Source organism: Phoxinus phoxinus, assembly GCF_949152265.1.
Source record: "Phoxinus phoxinus genome assembly, chromosome: 2".
Taxonomy (NCBI): domain Eukaryota; kingdom Metazoa; phylum Chordata; class Actinopteri; order Cypriniformes; family Leuciscidae; genus Phoxinus; species Phoxinus phoxinus.
This window is the reverse complement of record NC_136877.1, coordinates 43,150,812-43,173,602: the sequence shown is the minus strand read 5'-3', so window position 1 is coordinate 43,173,602 and position 22,791 is coordinate 43,150,812. Positions and strand designations below refer to the sequence as shown.

Sequence of the window (22,791 nt, the reverse complement as noted above, 5' to 3'; positions counted from 1 at the left end):
ATCCTTCAGATTCACAGATCCATGTTGGTGCTTCTTCTCTTCAGTTCACTCCACTCATCAGGTCAGGGGACCGGGACGGTCATGGCAGAAGCTTCATTTTGTGCTCCGTAACAAATTTGAGTTGATTTTGATGTTTGTTTTGGATGGTTGTCCTGATGGAAGATCCAACCATGGCCCGTTATAAGATTTCTTGCAGAAGGCGTCAGGTTTGGATTTTTTATCTGCTGATATTTGATAGAATCCACGATGCCATGTATCTGAACAAGTAGTTCAGGACCTCCAGCAGAAAAATATGCCCACAACATTAAATATCCAACGGTATATTAAATTGTACACATGGAGTACTTTTTATCCTTGTGTGCACCAAACCCAAACCCATCTAGCGTGTTTGCTGCCAAAAAGCTATTTTTTGTTTGTTTGATCTGACCACAGAACCCTGTGCCGTGTGAAGTTCCAGTCGTGTCTGACAACTGAATATGCTGGAGTTTGTTTTTGGATGAGCGAGGAGGATTTATCTTGAAACCCTCCCAAACAACATGTGGTGATGTTGGGGTTGTGTGATTTTTTTATTTTTATAGGCTTTCTGACCCCAAGACTCAACTAATCTCTGCAATTCTCCATCTGTGATCCTTGGAGAGTCTTTGGCCAATCAAACGTTCATCCTCACCGCCCATTAAGGCAATATAGACACACGTTCTCTTCCTGGCAGATTCGTAACATCTTTAGTTGATTGGAACTTCTTAATTATTGCCCTGATGGTCAAAATGGAGATTTTCAATTCTTTAGCTATTTTCTTACAGCCACTTTCTATTTTGTGATGCTCAACAATCTTTTGCTGCACATCAGAACTATATTCTTTGTTTTTTTTGGCCTTTGTGTTTCCTCATATTTAAACTCCTCATAAGTCATAGCTAGACAATTTAATGTTCCTAGTCACCCTGGTGTGCTAAAAATGGTAAATATTAATGGGAATATACTTCAGAGATATTTTACTCGTAAAAAATTCTAGGGGTACCAATAATTGTGGCCAACGTGTTTTGGAGAAAAACATTTATTTCATAATGTGATTTCCTCCCGACTTTTAATTATTTTAATTCAATGAAAGGCTTGATTTTTGGCAATATTTTGAGTAAAAGATCATAAGGATAACCAATACAGATTTATTTTTTACAGCCAGTTTTGATCATATTTACCAGGGGTGCCATTAATTCAGACCATGACTGTAGATTGAGGAATTATTGCTTGGTGTGTTTATACTGTGATTTGTGTGTGTGTGTGATGTATCTCACTTTGGTGAAATACTGTTAACCAATGCAGGATGAACTTACAGTTCGACCAGCTGAAGGTGCTGAAAAAGCTGCCAAGAGAGTGTCGTCAGAGGGTTCCTGGACAGGTTTCTGTGGGGGGGAGGGAAGAAAAACAAAGAGGGATAGTGATTTACGATTAAGCTGTGAACACATGAATCAATACAAATCAACATGAAATAAGGTTACGACCCATTTTACTTTCAAAATGCGGCATTTCTGAGTGAAACTGGATGTTTATTGAGAAAAAGATCAGGTCAGAGATTCATGACAAGAAAGAAAGGTGAAGCCAATTCAATCCATACCCAACCAATACATTAAGACAATTTGTCACGTCAATTTGATTTTATATTGACCTTAGAATAGAATAGAATGGAATGGAATAGAATAGAATAGAATGGCTTTTTGATTTTACTCCATTTTAAGCCAAGTGGTTAGAGGAAATTAATTTATTCATTTTAGACATACGTTTGAACAGGTTGAACTTACTAATTGAATTAGTGTTTCAGTAATGTATGTTGTATATATAGTTTCTATAATTCACATAGCACATATTTGCATTCAAATACAACAAGTAAGGAGTAAGAAGTATTATTATTAGCACAGCTATTGCTCACTTAGTAATGCAACATACATGTAGCCACCTAAGCACAAACTCTACTCTTCAGCACAATGGTAACCAGAAGAATTGCATATTTTGAGCAAATAAATGCATGCCTTGCTGAGCATGAGAGACTTCTTTAAAAAAAAAAACTTTTTCGTTTAGCAATTGACCTTTGGCTAAGCCCCGCCCCCCTTAGTTACTGTTGCTACCTCCGACAACTTCATCTGGGCTCTGGTTTGGTATCAACATGGCTTATGCTGTGACGGCTCTTCCTGCTGGAATTTTATCAAACTTTTATAAAGCAGCAAATAAAGTGTCCGATAGAAGTAGGCAGAAGGGGCTCAGTGTGCGTTCGAAGGCTATATTCAAGACATACGGCGAAACGCAAGCAACAACAAGATCCAAATAGATCGAGGCAAAAGCATAACGGTCACAGTCAAAAAATGAACCACCGCATATCCTAACCAAGACGGAGGCTGGGACTAACAATATCAGGAGAAACACTGTTCATGCAAAGCTGGGTAGGTCTCTATACACTTATATAATCATTATTATTACAAAGCAAACGGACTACGCGAGTATAAAGTTGTATTTATTAGCAGCATGCTAGCGTATCAACAATTAGGGCAGAGAACCGAAATCATAACCTAAACCAGCATAAAACTGTCTAACTAGTATAACTTCACAGTAAGGTTAAAAGCTAAATGTATCTTAGAGCAAAAGTGTGTTGTTGATCTTGAGGGGTTTCGCTGACTGAGGACGTCCACACAGTTTAATCCAAAGACGACACTTGTCAGTATTTTAATTTGGTTTTGGGAAGGGGAAAAACAGACACCCCCTCCAACCTCTCTGGGAAACGCGTATCTGTGTTAGAAATGCCCCAGGCACAACGTTTAACCATATTTCTGATAAAACGACGACGTAATAGCCTGCCGAGACCAAAAATATGAGCCGCCTGCGTTGAAGTCAATGGAGCGCCGTGAAAAAGTGTCGGACCCTCTGTGGGAGCTCGTTCTTGGCTGCGCTGTGATTGGTCAATCTACATTCTAGGGCGTGGCTTAGCCAAAGGCGAATTGTGACCCTGGATCACAAAAGTAGAACGGGTATATTTGTGGGAATAGCCAACAATACATTGTATGGGTCAAAATTATTGTTTTTTTCTTTTATGCCAAAAATCATTAGGATATTAAGTTTCATGAAGATATTTTGTACATTTTACTACCTTAAATATATAAAATATATATTTTTGTGAGTGAATGTAGCACAATCGCAAACATAAATGGACAACTTTAAAGGCGATTTTCTCAATGTTTCGGTTTTTTTGCACCCTCAAATTCCAGATTTTCAAATAGTTGTATCTCGACCAAATATTGTCCTATCCTAACAAACCATACATCAATGGAAAGCTTTTTTTATTCAGCTTAGTATACATCTCAATTTCAAAAAGTTGACCCATGTGACTGGTTTTGCAGTCCAGGGTCACAATTGTGTTGCTTTAGCTCAATTTAATAAAGTAAACTGAACAATATTTTTTGTGTCGATTAGAATACTGACAAATACTGTCAGAATATTGTTAAAAAAAAAGACAAATACTGTATATTACATACTTAAAACAAGTAAGCACTCGAATATAAAAAGCCCGCAAACCTTAATAGTTACTGAACGTGTTACACAAATACTAATTCAGTGAACACGCTCTGTCAAACACGACATTAACGAAAGAGTTAACATGAGAGAGAAGGACTTTATGCAACAGGAAATCAGAGAGAGCCTCCGTCACTGCCAAGAGGAGCTGAGAGAAAAGGAGCAGCTGCAGGGGCCGCTCAGCCAAATCAATAAAGAGAACTTGAGCAGTTCGCCGTCTACAAATTCAGTAGACGCAATGAAAGACTGCAGGTTTTAAAAGCCAACAAATTCAATACAAAGAGGTGGTCTGGGACTTGTAAATGGCTTTTAACCAACAAAGCTGAAGGCATGATATGCGGTATGGGGTATTAAAATAAATCTACTGGTTATAAAAAAAGATGGACATCCATGATATGGAAGAAAAAAAATGGAACAGACATCACAGAACTGCTATTTGAAGGACTGTAATTCAACTTAAATCATATTAGGCGTCCACATTTGACCAAAATTGGTAATATAATATTTGTTTTATGTATATTTTTAAGATTCTGTGCAAAATATGGTTATAAATGGTCCATGGTCGGAAACATTTGGGTAGATCTGTTTCAGCCTGACTCAAATATATCATACAATAATACACTGAAGGAAGCACTCAGAAGGAACTAATAGCCCTTGTCTTTTCCTAAGCAGAGAAAACTTTTAAGTTTGTTATTGGTAAACTTGGTGAAAGAAAAAAACCTTTAAAAAACATCTGGCTAAATGATTCAAAGGTCGTACTTTCATTTAAAATGAGCAGCAATAAAATGACTGCCCAAAATGCAAACTATAGTGCAAATGTTTGTAGCCAATGAGATTTGTTATTAAAATAAATGTTTAATAAATACTTTAATTCAACAAGGATTCATTAAACTGATCAAAAGTGAGAGTAAAGACTTTTATATTGTTACAAAAGATATAAATAAATGCTGTTCTTTTTAACTTTCTATTCATCAAAAAACAACAACAACTGAGCAGCACAACTGTTTTCAACACTGATATATTAATATGAAATTTTACTTGAGCAACAAATTAGTATATAACATTGTCCTAACCAGATGTGACTGACACCTTCAAAACAGTTTCTATTTCTGAAATGTTCCAGCTCGAACAGCAACATGCAGTACGACAATGAAAATCTCAGCTACTGATTATGCACTTTATTTATTGTTAAAAAAAATTGATGTGAGTTTAAATATTATTTTGTCTGACCTTTAAAGCCATTGTGAAAATAGCCATCAGATCTTGAAAAGAAATGAAAGGAAACAAACGGTGAAAAAAACAAGTTTATTCTGTGATTGTTTCAGTAACTCAGTGAATATTTTTGTATTTAAATGGTATAATACTTTTGAATTTGATCATTTACTTATCCATTTCATTGGGAATGCAGTGCTTGCAGAGACTCCGCCCACACGCTGTTCTGATTGGCTGTGATTTTTGATTGACTTTGTCATCTCATAGTTGTGTCGCGTCTGATGTAGATTGACAAATTTCTTATCACTGGAAATGTATTGGATCGCATCTGTTTAGGACGTCATGCGTTAGAATGATTTCTGAAGGATCATGCGACATATGATACGGATACCTAAAATTGTGCAGATTGCATAAACAGCCAAACAAAATCCCTTAGACTTACATTAAAAGAGACAACAAAATATATCATCTTGTGTGTGGCCTCTTTTTGACTTGGACCAGTAAGCAACATCCTAGCAACCACACAGCGTTTTTTCCCTCCTCAGAGATCTGCTCTTTAGAGATATACACAGCTGTTAGATGGCCGGAGTGATGGATGCATGTCAATAAACTAATTTCTAATAAGCTATTTTGACTAGACGACTGGCGTACTCTTAGGGTCACTGAAACTCTTATGAGTTTCATAACAAGCTTTGCTGGCTGCCAAAGCCCGTCACCATAGCAACAAGCTCTCTGATGCAGGGGGAGGGGTTTTGTTGCTGCTGTGCACTTTAAAGTGTCACCACCCACAACACACACTCAAAAACACACACTTACACTCTTTCTGAAGCCTTTGAGTATGAGTCTGTTTTTCATTTTAAACTCATAGCAATTCAACCATTCAGTTCCTGCCTCAAGAGCTTTTGATGGAGTCTTATTAAAATGTGTTGCATAAGTCAATCTATGTAATTGCACGTCTTTGTGGGTGTTACTTAAAGGTGAAGCTTACTGAAGTGTCGTTTTTTGGGGCTAATTTTTTTCTTTCGTATTCTAACACAAGCTAGCAAGCTAGAATGTCTGTGGCGCTATAAGGCCTCTCTTATAGCGAGAGAGAAAGAGAGAGAGAGAGACGTGTGTGTGTGTGTGTGTGTGTGTGTGTGTGTGTGTGTGTGCGCGCGCGTGTGCGTGTGTGCGTGTGCGTGTGTGTGTTTATTTGTTTGTTTGTTTGTTTGCTGCTGTGCCTTTAAGAAAAACTTTACTTTTAGATGTTGGATCCAAAATAGTTTTTAACTGTCTCATCTTTCAATAAAAGCCTATTTGCGAAGCCGTGCACATTGTGACAGAATCGCAAAACAATTCAAGCTGAAATATACTGCATAAATGGATAAAGTCAGACTGAAAACGATCAAGCACTTTGTTAAAAATAAACTTCAGCTGCTCGTTTCTAACAATGGGATTGTTTAGAAGGATGTGCAGAGCAACAGGTGCTACACACAGTTAGGAATAATGTTTAGCAGACTTTTCATATACATCATTTACATATAACCCGCGAACAGTCATCCGTTGACAAACCTGTCGGATATCCAAAAGTAGGGGTGTAACAATATATCGCAATACACTATTGTGGATAGTAATAATACAATTTGTGTGAGGAAAAAATGTGATGTAGTACTGACTCTAATCAAACTACTATATAATGTTGAATATAATGTATAATAATGCAATGGGGGAATATTTGTGGGTCCTGATTATGCCAAATGTCATTTGCCATATGTTACCAGTAAAATGTGGCCTACTGTAAATATATCAAGTCAGAGACAGTGCAAGAATATTCACTCTTAGAAGAAAAGGTTCTATATAGAACCTTAAAAGGTTCTATAGGCGCTTCGTATTTGGAACCTCTAAAAGGTTCTATACAGAACCCAAGAAAGGGTTCTTTCTTGTCATTATAGAACCTTTTTAGCATAAAAGGTTCTTTGGAGTTGAGTAAAGAACCCTATGGTTCTATATAGAACCCCAATGAACCCTTTTTTTCTAAGAGAGAACCTTTTAGGGGTTCCAAATACGAAGCGCCTATAGAACCTTCTAAGGTTCTATATAGAACCTTTTCTTCTAAGAGTGTTCGTCCAAAATAATTCTGTATTTTCAGCTTCAGAATCATGAATAGTTCTGGTGTCACTAATTGTCCTGTGCATTGGGTTACCAAATGTAATACCAAATTTAGCATTTTAATCAACAGTAAAAAATTTTTTAACCTTTTACCATATGTCTTGGAGTATCGCAATGATATCATATCGTGTCAGTATCAGTATCGTGACATGAGGGTATCATTACACCCCTGATAAGCAGTGTTTTTGAGTTCTGAGTTGTAAAAATGCTCATAGTACAGTACATCAAACTAATTTCTTTCAAAGGATCAAGGAAAATGATATTGCTCATCATGTGACCCCTTTAAGATAATGACAAATCTGTGAATTCAAAACACTAGCTCTATTCCTGTATGTTAGACAGGAGATTTACTACAGTACCGGCCTTAGTCTGGTCTCATCTTCATTACTGCAACTCAGTGTTGGCCGACAGCCCAGTGTAAGCAATAAAATGTCTGCAGCACATGGAGAATGCTGCAGCCCAGCTGATCTTCAACCAGGACAGATATTCATATGCATTTCCTCTGCTATGAACCCTCTATTGATGCCTGGATAGAGTTCAAAAAACACAAATGACGTAGCCTAGTGGTTACAAGTGCACACTTTTTCTTTAGTATTCAATTAACTATATTTAGAATTGACATTTCTGTCGCAATGCATTCTGGGACTTCCTTATGCTGAATAATGCATAGGCTACATTGCTGCCACAGAATTTGATTCAAATAAAATTAGGTGTGAGGTTACATAATCTTGTCGCATACTATTCTGAACAGTGTTTGAAACAGACTAATAAACAGCAAACTGCTGTTCAAAAGTTTAGGGAGAAGGTTTTTTTTTTTTGAAGAAGAAGAAGAAGAAGAAGAAGAAGTTGATACTTTTATTAAAGGGCACCTATTATGACATTTAAAATGTTCCTAATGTTGTTTTGGGAGTCCCCAACAACAGTTTTACATGCATGCAATGACAAAAAACACTTTTGTTGTCGTATAATATGCATTTATTTTTACCTGATTTGCTCACCGACTCCCAAATGATTCGTTCAACGACTCATTTTTCCAAACCCCTCCTTTGCGCGACGCTAATCTGCGATTGGTCAGATGACCCAGCAGTGTTTACAGAGATAATACTTATTGTTTAACACAGAGTACAATGATGCTTTTATCAATTAAATCGTGTTATAATAATGATTATAGTCCACTGCTTTGTAGTTTGTAGTAAAAAACTAAAAATAAGATAAAGAATTTAATGTTTAAATTTACATTTACATTTAGTCATTTAGCAGACGCTTTTATCCAAAGCGACTTACAACTGAGGACTACAGCAAGCGAGTCATCGTGAAGAGGCAAAAATAACGCAAGAAGTGCTCAAAATACAAAGTTCTGGCATTGCTCAGAGTAGCATAAGCCAAAACAAGGGAGGGTAAAGGAGAGGGGTTTTTTATTTTTATTTATTTTTTATGTCAAGAGCTCACGGAAGAGATGAGTTTTCAGTTGTCTTTTGAATGTGGTCAGGGATTCTGCATTCCGGACGAGGGTAGGGAGATCATTCCACCAGCAAGGAACCGTGAATGAGAATGTTCTGGAGAGTGATTTTGTGGCTCTCTGTGATGGTACCACGAGCCGTCGCTCATTGACCGATCGCAGGCTTCTGGTAGGGATGTAGACTCGTAGGAGCGAGTGAAAGTTGGAGGGAGCTGAGCCTGTGGTCGATCTGTAAGCAAGCGTCAATGCCTTGAACTTGATGCGATCAGCGAGTGGTAGCCAGTGCAGAGAGATGAACAGAGGAGTGACGTGGGCCCTTTTGGGCTCGTTGAAGACAAGACGGGCTGCAGCATTCTGGATCATTTGTAGAGGTTTAATTGCACATGATGGAAGACCGGCCAGAAGAGCATGTTATGTTAGCGAGCATAGCCAAGAGTTCATATTGTAAAAGCACAATCAGTCTTTGTTTGCATTAGCCCGAAGCATAAACAAAAAAACAAAAACAAAAAAAACAGTTATGTTACTACGAGGTATTACTCTATTCTTTAAGACAACTCCGAAAACAACGACAAACACTTCACATAATCTCAATACAATTGTCATTGAAGACCTAGAAGCTAAACGGTGCTTACACAACAAACTAAATAATTATTAAGCATGCTACATAAAACATAAAAGCAAAAATTATTAATAACACTTACAGGTTGTGATACGGAGGAGGAAGCTGATGCAAATACACTTGGAACTGAACCTTCCTTCAATATCAGCCGGCTCGCGAATCCAAGTTTGATTGCATTTAAAAAGCAATCGTCTTCAAAATGGGGCGAACAAAGCAAGGCTCGGACTATACTTCTGTCAAGGGTGTAGATTTGGTTTGAACATTGGGGGGGTTTTCATGTGATCATGGTATAAATATTGGGGGGGTTGTGGGGGGGTTGTTGGAGTTATCTCCCCCCCAACCCCCCCACAAATTACGCCCCTGACTTCTATGGTATAGTTGTATATATGAATTGTAGCCACTTAGTCTTCAAATGCTCCTCCTTGGGCAGATGAAAAAAGTTTGCTTTTGAGCCGCACTTCAGAACACAGCGTCTCGTCGCCATGATATTTTCCCTGGCCTTGGAGCGCAATAAGTGGGCGTATCATATTCAAATAACTTGACATGTTGACGTCATCTAGTCAGAGAAAAAGCTTCGGTCTTCTAACGATTCATAAAAATGACTCCGAGTCGACTCTTACTTTTGAAAGACAATAACTTTATATACGGTGCACTTTCATATTTCAAACTTTGCAGGATGTTTTTGTTCACTTAGATCTATGTTACACACTACATGAAAGGTAAATTTCAAAATTACATAATAGGTGCCCTTTAAGCAAGGATGTATTAAATTGATCAAAAGTGACAGTAAAGACTTAAACATTGCTAAAAAAAAAAACTATTTTAATTAGACGCTACTTGATAACTTTATATTCATCAGATCCTGAAAAATGTATCACAGTTTCCACAAAAATATCAAGCAGCACAACCGTAATAATAATAATAATAAAAATAAATGTTTCTTGAACAGCAAATCAGCATATTATAATAATTTCTGAAGGATAATGTGACACTAGATGAACAAAAATGAAAATTCAGCTTTGCCATATTTTTTAAATTATAATTATAATTCACGATCAAAATATTGCTGTTGTTACTGTGTTTTTGTTCACATAAATGCAGCCTTGGTGAGCAGAGAGACTTCTTTCAAAAAGATTTTACTACTAGATTTGTGTACTACTAATGATGCAACATAACACATTAATAACATAATCTTAACAAAGTAGAACTTTTTCCTCGCCCGTTTTCTTTAGACCACAGCAGCGATCTCACGAAAGAAACCAAAACACTTCTGCAAGTCACACCAGATAAGAGTCTGATAAATGCCCTTCAATGTAAATCTAAATGTTTTGGTGTGTTGTGCAAAGCCACCTGCATATTTCAGGAGCTGCTCTTTTAAAAGGTCATCTTTCAGCACTGTGAAGAAAAATGTCAGTGCAAATTGAACAGGGCGGATGGTAGTTAATGAATTGGGAAATAAATTAATTTGGCACCAGTTGTGCAAGAGCCACACTGAATTTATGAAAAATCGAAAATAGCAGTCTAGGAGAGAGATACCAAAATAATCATGCCTATGTGTGAGAACATTTGCATTTTCTAATTCTGCGCTCCCAATGCGAAAGACATTTTTCTTTCCGTTTCACGTAAAAGCATTGATCTCAGAATGCCAGCACATTCACGATTCAAATGTATAATCGAACAATATGGAGTATACTGTAATAACACGATCATGTAATGTACAGTATCGGGAAAATATCATGGCATTAAAGTAGTAAACAACTGCCACAGAGGAAAAATACACTAGACTATTGTGAGCGCAGCATTATTATTTGCCAGTGGAAAATACATAAAAGAATATACTTCCACGACAATTCAGAGAAAAATAAGACTGTGTATAACCTCACAACAATCAGTGATATAAAGAGGCCGTTTATGATTCATCATAATGCCACTCACAGATCTTCTGCTGCTCGGATCTGAGGCAACTGTTTACGTCTGGGTCAGTGTGGGTACGGTTTCAACACTGCTCTTTAATCATGGATTGAGAGGCGGGCCAGTGATTCAGTGATAATAACGAGAACCACACGCTTGAGGGGGTGGAATAATCTGCTCAAAACAGGAAACTGAGGAAACCATGATTGTGAACTAAAGTTGAGTTGATTTTTAGATAGTTTAAATAAATAAAAGAATAGAATTAAAAATAATATATATATATATATATATATATATAAATAATTTGTAGTGTTCAGCAGAGTCATTATTGTTAACTAAAACTATTCAATTGCTTTTCGTTAATTGAAATTAAGTTTAATACACTGTATTAGAAGAATAAGGTATACTTCAATGAAAATGAAGAAATGAAATGTAGAAATGTTGGCAACTAACTGAAATAAAATAAGTGTACTTACTAAAACTGAAATAAAAATAAATGAAAGCTATATAAAACAAATTACAAACCACTACAAGTACTAAAACAAAACCAAAATTCAACTGAAAATATATAAATAAAAGCTCATTCAAAATATGCATTTCATATAATTAATATATTATAATATTGATGTACAGTATATGCAAACATATGTTAAATAAAATATTATAAATACATTTTAGTGTTCAGCAGTGTTGTTATTGTTAACTTAAACTATTAAATTGTTTTCGTTTATCGAAATTAAGCTAAATAAGAAGAAAATATACTTAAATGATTATTAGAAAAACACTACAATTAATAAAACAATACTAATACAAAAAATGCATATACTGTATGTATAAAATTATAGGGGTGTAACGCTAAACTCATGCCATTATACTATTGCAGCCCGGTCTCACCCCAAAACGTCATATACTGACGGGTCTTGACCATACGTCAACATACGACGAAAAGGGTTCCCCTATAACGTCAATATGAGACGCAGACATAAGCGCACCAGCAGCGCCTCCTAGCGGTACCCTAACGCATACCTAAACCCAACCATACCCGAATCGTCACACATGGACGTTATAGGGGAACCCTTTTCGTTGTATGTTGCCGTATGGTCAAGACCCGTCAGTATGTGACGTTTTGGGGTGAGACTGTGTTAACTATTGTGATACTGAACTCACGATACGCATGATACTTTTTAAGCCAAAATGAAGACATGTTTTTTTCATTATAACTTTTAAGACATATGGTAAAAAGTTAACAAAAATTTACTGTTTATTAAAATGCTAAATTTAGTATTATGGGGTTGACTGAATAGGATTGGACTTGGTCCTGTTCCCCAATGCACAGGGCAACCGGAATAAAAATATTCATAATTCAGAAGCTGAAAATACTGAATTATGTTAAACAGCACATGCACAAACATTCGAACATTCGTATTTACTACAGTATGTGTGTTGATCAGTAAATCTGTTCATCATATAAAGAGATCAAGTCTCTTCAGAGGACTTGGATTAAACGGCTCGATTTATTATTTCAACGATGCCTTTATGACCTGTTTTTGGATCTTTTAAATAAATGATTTAGTACAAATATTTAATAATTTGTACTTAATAAAATGTAATTAATAATTTAAGGGGAATTTATATGGAGGGAAATAAATCTCTCAGGTTTCATAAAAATATATTTATGTGTTTGGAAGATGAATGAAAATCTCGGTTTGAAACAACATAAGGGTAAAGTACATGATGACAGAATTATGTTTACATAATGTATATGTAAGATGATTCTTGGATCAAATTAACTCTATATCGCGATACATATCGTTCACATCACTGATACATATAGTCACATATTAATATAACGATACATTGTTACAACCCTATAAAATTGTATAACAATTGATTTTTATAATTTCTATATATAATCTTTAATAGTATATACCATGGACATTTTACCTTTAATTAGATATGGCAGTGTAAACCAACAAACAATGCGGAAAGGACTGGGACATAACCTAAGCCAGATTCAAACTTTGTACTATCGGCTTCCAATGAAATGATTTTAACCATGATAGATGGAATGTAATGTAGGCGAAATAAGTTGTCAGACCGATACAGAATCTAGGCTACCTCTTACACACAATTTTTCTCATAAAGCAGCCTTATAACATCTAGCAAGAAAGACATCCTTACAAGCTCTGTACAAACCTCCTCAAATCAATCAATCTATCATGAAAAGGTTACAGACCATGTAAGCACACATTGAGTCATAAACGGTGTTAAGCTGTGCACATTTAAAGACTGGCTGAATGTTTCTGTATTTTGTTATAAAAAAATTGCTGGAATGACATGCTTGAAGGGAAAAAATACCAACCGGGAGCTTAATTGCTCAGCTCTGGTTCAAGGGCTGAGATGGAGTTCTGCCATATCTGTTTTTGGCTTGGCTAAAGCTAACTTTTAAAAGCCGCGTTGTGGAGATGCAGTGTGCCGCCCACCCTGTTCAGTTTCCTCTAACTCACTCACTCTCTCTCTCTCTCTCTCTCTCTCTCTCTCTCTCTCTCTCTCTCTCTCTCTCTCTCTCTCTCTCTCTCTCTCTCTCTCTCTCTCTCTCTGCACGAGGCTGAGTCACGCTGTCGTCTATTATTCACAACAGCAGATACCTGCTTTAAATTTAAAACACCGCTTACGACTCCTAAAACGTTTGGCTTTCAGAAATAAAAAGTGTATGCCACTTCTTTCTTTAGCGTATACTGATCAGTTATAGTTTAGGATTCTCTTTACTGTCTACGACATTATGGGGTGAGCAGCAAGCACTAAAAACTACTAAACTGATTTGCTGATTTGCTTGAAAAATGCCAAGCTAAAAAGTGCAAAAAATTCCTGAAAAACAGTTGTTCTTAACTTGGAGGCCTCAACAAACTTCTACATGGGCCTCAAGATTACTTAAAATTATTTAAAATAATTCAAAAGAAGCATTAAAATAGATATGTCTTTGTTATTTTTAAAACAAGTATACATCATTCTAGTTATCCCGAACTCTAGAATATTTCTTTCGGGTTGAAATTGCAGGTGGGGGAGGGGGGTCTTTAAATATTGTTGTGGACAATGGACGTTAAATTGTCATGCTAAATCCGCTATTGTTTTATAAAGAATTGTTCTAAAGTCTATACAGTATTTACATAAGACGTAATCCCTTACTTTACTTTTTATAGGGAAAATTTATGAAATTACAGTAGTTAATTACTTAGTAATGCATTACAACCAACACTGGCCACAACTCACTAATATTGAGCGACTTAAGGGAATAAATGTTTTCAACCCTTCTAAGTAACAACCGGAACCAAAACAGAAATATTTTCCCAGACACAAGTGGGTGCTGCTAAAGAAATGTGTTATTTTCACGTCAACACGCTCATGTTAATTACTGAGAAGTTCCATAGAAAGGCAAGTAAGTGCAATAATAGTTTAAAATGGCTACATTAATGCCTTGTTGGGTGTAACTGCTGTCCAATTGCTCTTTGCTGTAGAAAATGCCTATTTTTAAAAGGCTGAATCAGTAATTTGCACCGGTGCGGTGTATACTATTATGAAATAACCCGACTTATTTCATCAGTGTTTGCATGCTCTGTGGCACCGGAAAAAAAGAAACAAGAAGAAAGGTACTTTAAATGTAACATTTTGCAAGTCTTCGTACTAGAAAACTGGAAAAGTTGCACTGCATGAGATGCGCTGCCCCACAAATAGCTTATAGTCCCCTTTGATTGCCTGGCTCTGATGACGCTGGTTTCCAGTGTTTGCACAATGAGTAGAGGAAATAGATTCATGAGATGGGACACCATGCTTTCAGGCATAATCGTGGCAGGGGAGGCTTGAAAAAAGAGGAAATAAGCTCAGATGGGGACAAAAAGGAAGGATAGAGAACAAGAACACTTGGGACATGAACAAAAACACTTGGGACAAGCTGCAACTGCAGCCGGACCAAATAATCGCTTGTGTTTCAATTCCTTCAGGTGGTCTCTGCACCCAGCAGGTGAAACTACCTCTCTGCTGTCTCCTTCAATAGCTCCCCAATTACAGTCACGAATCCATTCAGAGTTTCATCAGCCGTCACCACTAGCAAAAGTACGACTTGTCTGTAAGAGTCGCATGTTCACTCTCTCAAGGCCTGCAAAGGAACCAACACTTAAAATGTGTTCTGCTTTTTTTGCACTAGCGGTGGGCAGTGAGGCCAGGGGTGTAGCAGCTATTATTACTGGGGTATACATGGACCCTTTGCCCCTCAAGCTTTTTGTGCAATGAGCATTGTACTTTAAGACTTTCTTCATCATAGTGCAAAGAATAACATTGGAGCCAGATGCTTTAAGACCAAGAACCCTCTGCTAACCTGTAAAAAAAAAATCTATCTATCTATCTATCTATCTATCTATCTATCTATCTATCTATCTATCTATCTATCTATCTATCTATCTATCTATCTATCTAGTAAATACAAGATAATGTCTAATATCTTAAAGTCCCCTGTGGTCAACAATTTTATCCCTTAAAACTCATCTTTAATCATCAAAATTACATATTTAAAAGTTGTTTCCTGTGAAATAATTATTTATGCCTTTAAAATAACTTGAATGCAACTCTACAACCTTGCTTCATTTAGTATACGTGGAACCATGAATATGCTAATTAGCCCCGGCAATGGTATCGCTCTTTACAACGTCTGACACATAACGGTAATTAATATGATTAGCCTTTTGCTTGACCATGTTATCAAACAGCTAATAATGTGTTGCTAATGTTACACAAACTATGTTCCCATTCACCATTTCAGTCTGCCTTCTAACAATCAAACACTTTGAACAACTCAGAACGTCAGCAGAGAAAGGCATAGGCATATCATAACACCGTAATATACATCATACACCCGCTATATTGCTAAATCTACCCGATTTTTTTAGATCAACAAAAATATATACCGGGATAACCTGGCATCTCTCGAGACTCCCCTGCTAGTTCGCTGTTAATGATATGCGAAAGCCTGCTGGCATGTTGACGTGATTGGTTACAAGGTAGTTTTTGACTAAACACTAGCAATTTCAAACTCGCATCTTTTTTTCACTGCAGTTTTAAGGAGAAAATACTCAGCAATGGTGTTGACTTATGAATTTGCACATGGTTTGCATGTTTAACACATTAAAAACAAACACCACATAAACCAGGGGTCACCAAACTTGGTCCTGGAGGGCCGCTGTCCTGCAGAGTTTAGCTCCAACCCCAATTAAACACACCTGAACCAGCTAATCAAGGTCTAAACTCTGCAGGACAGCGGCCCTCCAGGACCGAGTTTGGTGACCCCTGACATAAACATATAAACAACCTTTTTACCACAGTGGGGACTTAAAAAATGTTTTTTACTGTATTAGAAAAATAATGAATTTGCTCTTAAAATTGTCACCGAATACTACAGTATAGCTTGATTTAAATCTTAAAGGATTGGACATATATGTGCAGCATGTAGTACTTTGCATCCCAAAGGTGCAGGTTTTATACACAAAATGATTCTCATGCTGTGCATGTATCTGCTCATCTGACTGATCTAATTTAAACCCATGGAGGCCTAACAGGCCAGAGCTCTCCTGTCAGATTAGGCCTTCAGACAGTGGGACTCTGGCATTTTCAAGTCTCGGATATTTATTTTTTTACCATATTGGTCAGCTTGGCAGAGATTTTGCCAATAACTAAAACAGGAAACTCTGTGGGCAGTGTGATTTAATTTCATATCCCATCACTATTCAGTGCATCCTTTATAGTCCACAGCTGAATGCTAGGTTTTTAGTTTTTTTTTTACCAGGCAGTAAAGCCATGTTCTACAGTTATTATACCAAGATTAAGTGGTGAAATCACTATAACACATTGCATGGAGTGTATTATTTCTTTTAGGAAACTGATGTACATTTATTAATAATAACCATATATATATATATATATATTTTTTTGGCAAAGTAATTGTTTGAAGTAGAACAATAGTATAACTGAATGTCTGTCATGACAACTCTCTGAGTGACAATGACAATGTTGATGTATGGTCTTGGCAGAATAGATCTGCTACGCTGCTAATACTGCAAAGCAAGTATGGGACTTGGAACAGCCAATACATATACACGGCACGCTGCTGTGAGTAAATAGGGCATGCTGCATGTTGTACAATGCAGCATACATGAATTTCCCGAAGCAGATCTATACAGGTGGAGCTGGGGAAGATGGAGGGTTTCTGAAAGCGTGGTGAATTGCTAAGGCAAATGCTAACCAAGTATTTGAAGGTTGAGCTGTGAGCTCATTGGCTACTAATTCAGCAGGACCCAATCAGCTGTGCCTAATAGAGAATGATGTGATTGCAAGCAGTTTGAGTTAAAGACGTATTAGCCTGAGCCATCTAGAGTTTCATGACAGAGCTTTGTATTTATTTTTTTAAGAAATTAAGCAAGAATGCATTGCATTAATCAAAACAACCAGCAATGACATTTATAGGGTCACAAAAATATATTTTTCAAATAAAGGCTTTTTAAAAACTTTTTATTCATCAAATAATGCCGAAAAAAATGTATCCACAAAAATATTAAGCAGCACAGCGGTTTTCAAAATTGATAATAATAATAAGAAATGTTTTGTCATGGGTTGGTAGTGTAAAACTCACGACGATGAAGGAGAATAGTAAGAATGGTATTTAACGACAAACTCTGGAGATCAGACAGGAAACTTACACTAACTCAACATAACATAGACGAGAACGAACAGAGAATGTGGGAGAACACAGGGTATAAATACACGAAGATAACTAAAATAACTAATAAGCTAATGATTGGCAACAGGTGAATCTAATGAGTAAATCAAACCCACAGGAAAACTAGGTCAGATGGGAAACACAGTGAAACATGACATGTTTCTAGAGCTGCAAAGCAGTATATTTGAATGGCTGGTGAAAATCCAGCTTTGCCTTCTACATTTTCTAAATATATTAAAATAGAAAACAGGGTTACACTTTATTTTAAGGTGTCATTGTTACAGTGTAATTATATATTTGAGCACTAAGCAACTACATGTACTTACTATAGGGTTAGCGTAGGATTAGGTTGAGGGTTAGTTGCATGTAATTCTGCATAATTTACTGTTATTATATGGTGAGCACATGTAACATATGTAACAAGGACACTGTAAAATAAAGTGTAACAAAAACAGTTAATTTAAATTGCAATAATATTTACAGTATTACTGTTTTTGTTTTGTTTTTTACTGTAGGTTTGATCAAATAAATGCAACATTATAATGAGCATGATAAGAGTATAGTGTTAAGTATCTGTTTCAATGCTTTTGGTTGATCTCTAGGATATAGCGGGTCCAATTACGTTAGGAAAACCAAATCTCCAGCGGATCGGCCAGATCAAGGCAACCCACTGATTGAGTTTTGCAGGGGCGTGCAGCTTTGCTCCAAACACCGTAACCCTGTGCCAGTTCAACACTGCCATCTGCCCCTGTCTCTCAACTCATCAGAGCAGCTGAAGGTGGCGGGCCCAGGTGTCGGGGCACGGCAGCTCCGTGGATGACAGCTTTGAGCTGCTGTGAGGTGTCGGCATGCTGCCAGGCCTGGGCACAGTGACAGTTCGGCATTCATTAGTGCCCCTCACACCTCTGTCATTCGCGGGACCCTCTAGTATCTGTCCTGACAAGCTTTGACCTTATGATTGTGTATATTTGAAGATACAAAATAGGGTTTGGCTGTATCACAGTATAGACCGAGAGAAGGCAGAAGGAATTAGACTGTTAGGGGCTGTTTACACCTGGCCACTTCATGCGTTTTCTGTGATCGGATAGCTATCCGATCGTGAAAAGACCAGGTGTAAATGCCCTCCGAAACGCATTTAAAACCTGATCGCTCAAACCACTTCAGGAGGAGGTCTGAGCCACATTCCAGACGAAACTGGACAAGTGTAAATGCATCTGGTTGTTGAAACCACAAATGTAAATTTTACTCCTCCCAACAATGCTAAAAAATAAACGTGAGAGCGTGTTATATAGGCTATATGTCATGTTATAGCCATATATGACGACGCTACTGCAGCACTCATCACCGCAGCTGAGCATCTATTCATCAAGCCAATGTGCAAACTATCGCAAATCAAAGTGAAAGGAAGTCGTCATCATCTTCATTAAAAGTAAAGAAACAAAATGATCTTACCAGTGCTGTTGCCGCTCTCTCCTATTGTGTTTTTTTTTTTTAAATTAGCTGATGATCATTAAAATGCAGCTCATATCTGTTAATTTCGGTGACGTGAACTCCATTAAATCTGCATATAGAGCGGGAATTGAAGATCGTATTTGTTTTGCGAAAACACATTTATGTGACCAGGTTTGAATGGAATCGGTTTGATAAATCAGAAAGCTATTGATCAGTAAAAAACACTGAAGTGACCAGGTGTAAACAGGCCCTTAAAGATACACTACCGTTCAAAAGTTTGGGCTCAGTAAGATTTTTAAAAGGCAGCAGCTATTTGACCTAAGTGCAAATACTGTAGCAATAGATGCTATTTGTATTAAGTACAAATAATGACAGATGCTATTTACACTAAGAGAAAACAGCAGCCTTTTCTTAGCGATATTCTATTCACGCTAAATTAAAATAGTGATAGATTCTATTTACACGATGCAATAAGTGTAAATAGTAGTTAGATGCTATTTATACTTATAAATAGGGGCAGATACTATTCCTCGTTGTTGTACATTAAACGGTATTCAATAACATAGTGTGAATTATTATAATTATATTATTATATTATAAATATTATATTATAAAATTACACAGCTGTTATACCCTCCCTACACCTGCCCCTGCCCCTAACCGATAAACACTTAATTATTAAACACACGTTAGACACTTTATTTCCATTTTTGAAATATTTTTTAAATTTTTGATTGAAAATAAATTTCCGATCTGATGGGGAAAAGGGAGTAGAGCAAGTTCGGCAAAAGGCTGATTTCGAATTTGGGTGGATTTGCGTCAAAACTTTCTGCTATATGCCTTAGCAACTTCCACTAGAAGCGGCAGTCGGTTTATGAAGATTTGATGGATGAACTCGCAGCTCGACTGGACTCTTTTCATGTCAAAAGTGATAAGCCTTTTCAGTTTTATGGATGTCGCATGAAATCTGTGATATTACTTTGGTCACTGTCACTATGGTAATTGGTGAAAGAATAAAGGCTTGACTCCTGTTGCAGTATTTGAGACGCTACTGTAAGTTGCTGTGTGAACGGGACATTTCGAGACTCACAACTGTGAGTAAATGCGGTTGTCAATACCAAAAACTGACAGTGTGAACATATCCTATATAATTAAGAGGGGAACATTTTAGTGCAATCAGTAAGCCTGCCTATCATTCTGGTACAACATATTGCTTCAGCTTCACACTTACATTTAAATATCAGTTTTAGATTTAAGTTTATTATTTATTACTTAAATGTTCAAGAAAGTGACATGATTTTGAAAGACTGAAGACAAATGCAGTTGCGGCCTATGATTCGATAAAAGTCTGATTGTTTCTTATAAGTAGAGAAACTCACAGTTACTGTGGGAAAAAATGAAGATGTAAATAAAAATGTAATTAAATGTGCAAATTTGCTGTACTGAACCAGTCATGTAAACAACTTAGCTCACTGCCTGAAACATCTTAAAAACAACAACTTGAATAAATGTCACTGTAAGTTCAGTTTCTGTTCACATTTTTCTGCAATTATGTTAAACGGGCCACCCGACTGAGACTGAACAATGTTCAGTGCACCAACAAACTTTCGTTTCTTTTTTTCATCGTCTGGGATGAAATGCATCCTATGCTGTGCTGCAGAATCAACTATCAGCGGTTGTTGAGAAAGCAGGCTAAAGCAAGATGACCCCAACCGTGAGTGAACAGGGTGTGAATGGAAGACATCTTCCAACAATCCCCTGGAGTTTGAGCAGACAGTGATGAGCTTGAGCTCGCGGCTGTGATAAAACGCTTCGGACTGGAATGAGTGACAGCGGCTTGGAGAGGCTGTCTTTACCTATGTACACACAGTGTCAGGCCGAGAGCCCGAAACTGTCTGTCAAAATCCAACCTGCTGACTGAGCAATGTGAGCTGGGGTGGATCAATACGCCCTAATCTTATTTAAAAGACAGAAATCTTGGGGGAAGAATTGCATTAGTTTAAGGCTGCAGAGACAACAATATAACTTTGACTTGTGTGTCATATACCTGCCATATTGGAATCATAGTGGCTAGAAAGCATCTTTGGATTCTATTGACAAATTCACAAAGGCAAAGTATGTTCTTGTGATGATAACATAACATAACATAATATATCATATTTATTAAATAGCATTTATTATTATCAAGGTTCGCTGTGAATTTAGCAGATCCTCAAAGCATAACCACCTACTTTTACACAGAAACTACACATTTGGATACTTGGTAAGCCCAGCCATAGGATGGAAAATGTATTTTTTGCAAATAGAGCTTGACTCTTAAGGGCTCTTTAATAACAATTGCAATGGAAGTGCTACACAAAACCCAGATGACCTACTCACACCATGAGCATAAACGAATATTCATCAGGCAATAATAGAGAAGAAAAATTCATGGTGCCACTAATTCACACAGGTGCAAACCATGGCAGAACACTTTTTTTGCTGGTGTCTCGACTGGCCAAACCGCTCCGAAAGAACAAGCAAGCGAGCTCAAGGCTATCAGCAATAAAACCCTCTTCAACATTCTTGCAGAATAAATCATGAAAAATGCACTACTTATTTTTTTTGGAGGGGTTCGGATTGGCAGAAAGACCATTAACAATCTTAGGTATGCAGATGACATTACTGGCTACATCACCAGAAGAACCACACTATTGCACAGCATAGAAATGGCTTCAAATGAGCATAACATGTTGATTAATGTCGCGTCAACAAAAGTAATGACGAATACTGATGAAGAAATTGAGATCAGAGTGAATGGAAACCAGTTAGAACAGGTTCATTTCTTTATGGGTAGTCGAGTGTCGTATGATGCCGATTGTACAACCGAAGTGAAATCGAGATTGGCAATGGGCATGGTGGTTATGCTGAAGCTTACGAAGATATGGAAGAACAAATCAGTAAGCACTCACACCAAACTAAGTTTGGTGAAATCCTAAGTTTGGCCAGTTAATTGCAACATCTGGTTGCGAATCGTGGACATTAAAGAAGGAGGAAAAAAGGTGCATCCAGGCTTTTGAGAACAAGTGCAATTGTTCCGAATTCCATGGACAAAACTGATGACAAATGAGCAAGCATACAAATTGGCTATACTGAATCCCACAAGTTACGCTATTTTGGTTGCGTAATGAGACAACCAGGCGATACCATTGAAGGCAGCATCATGACAGGTTTAGTGGAAGGTTTTAGAAGTTTTGGAAGACCAAGAATATGCTGGTTGCATAATATCACGACATGTTTCATGCCATACGAGACAGAAGACGCCGGTCATTACATTCTCATCATGCAGCAAACCGCCGCCAAGCAAAGAAGGCGACATGACATGACATGATTCAATATTTAAAATAATTCTACAAAGTCATAGTAGAAGTTTTACTTTATTTTCGTGAAGAAATCCCACGTAAGATGCACAAGATCCCAGGATATGCTGCCCTTTATCAGGAAATTATGAACTGATCATTTTATTCATTATTACCTATTAAGTACAAAAAAACATAATATTAATGATTTTAATCTTTTGATAATCCTTTTTTTTTACATTTGCAAAGATGTAAATGTAATAAAAAATAGAGTGTTGATGGGGCAATGTGATGTGTTGATTTCCAATTATCCAACTCTTTTCTTTGATGTGGGTTA

The 22,791-nt window shown here is 37.0% G+C and overlaps 1 protein-coding gene across 6 annotated transcripts in view; it reads right to left on the bottom strand.

Moving 5' to 3' along the window:
- ntrk3b (neurotrophic tyrosine kinase, receptor, type 3b) overlaps window positions 1-22,791 on the bottom strand; it is a 172,124-nt gene that overhangs the window by 70,651 nt on the left and 78,682 nt on the right. For all 6 annotated transcript variants that reach the window (XM_079590710.1, XM_079590705.1, XM_079590706.1 and 3 more), the window contains exon 4: window positions 1,329-1,397. In XM_079590710.1, coding sequence (XP_079446836.1) covers window positions 1,329-1,397 — 69 coding nt within the window. The remainder of the gene's footprint in view (window positions 1-1,328; window positions 1,398-22,791) is intronic.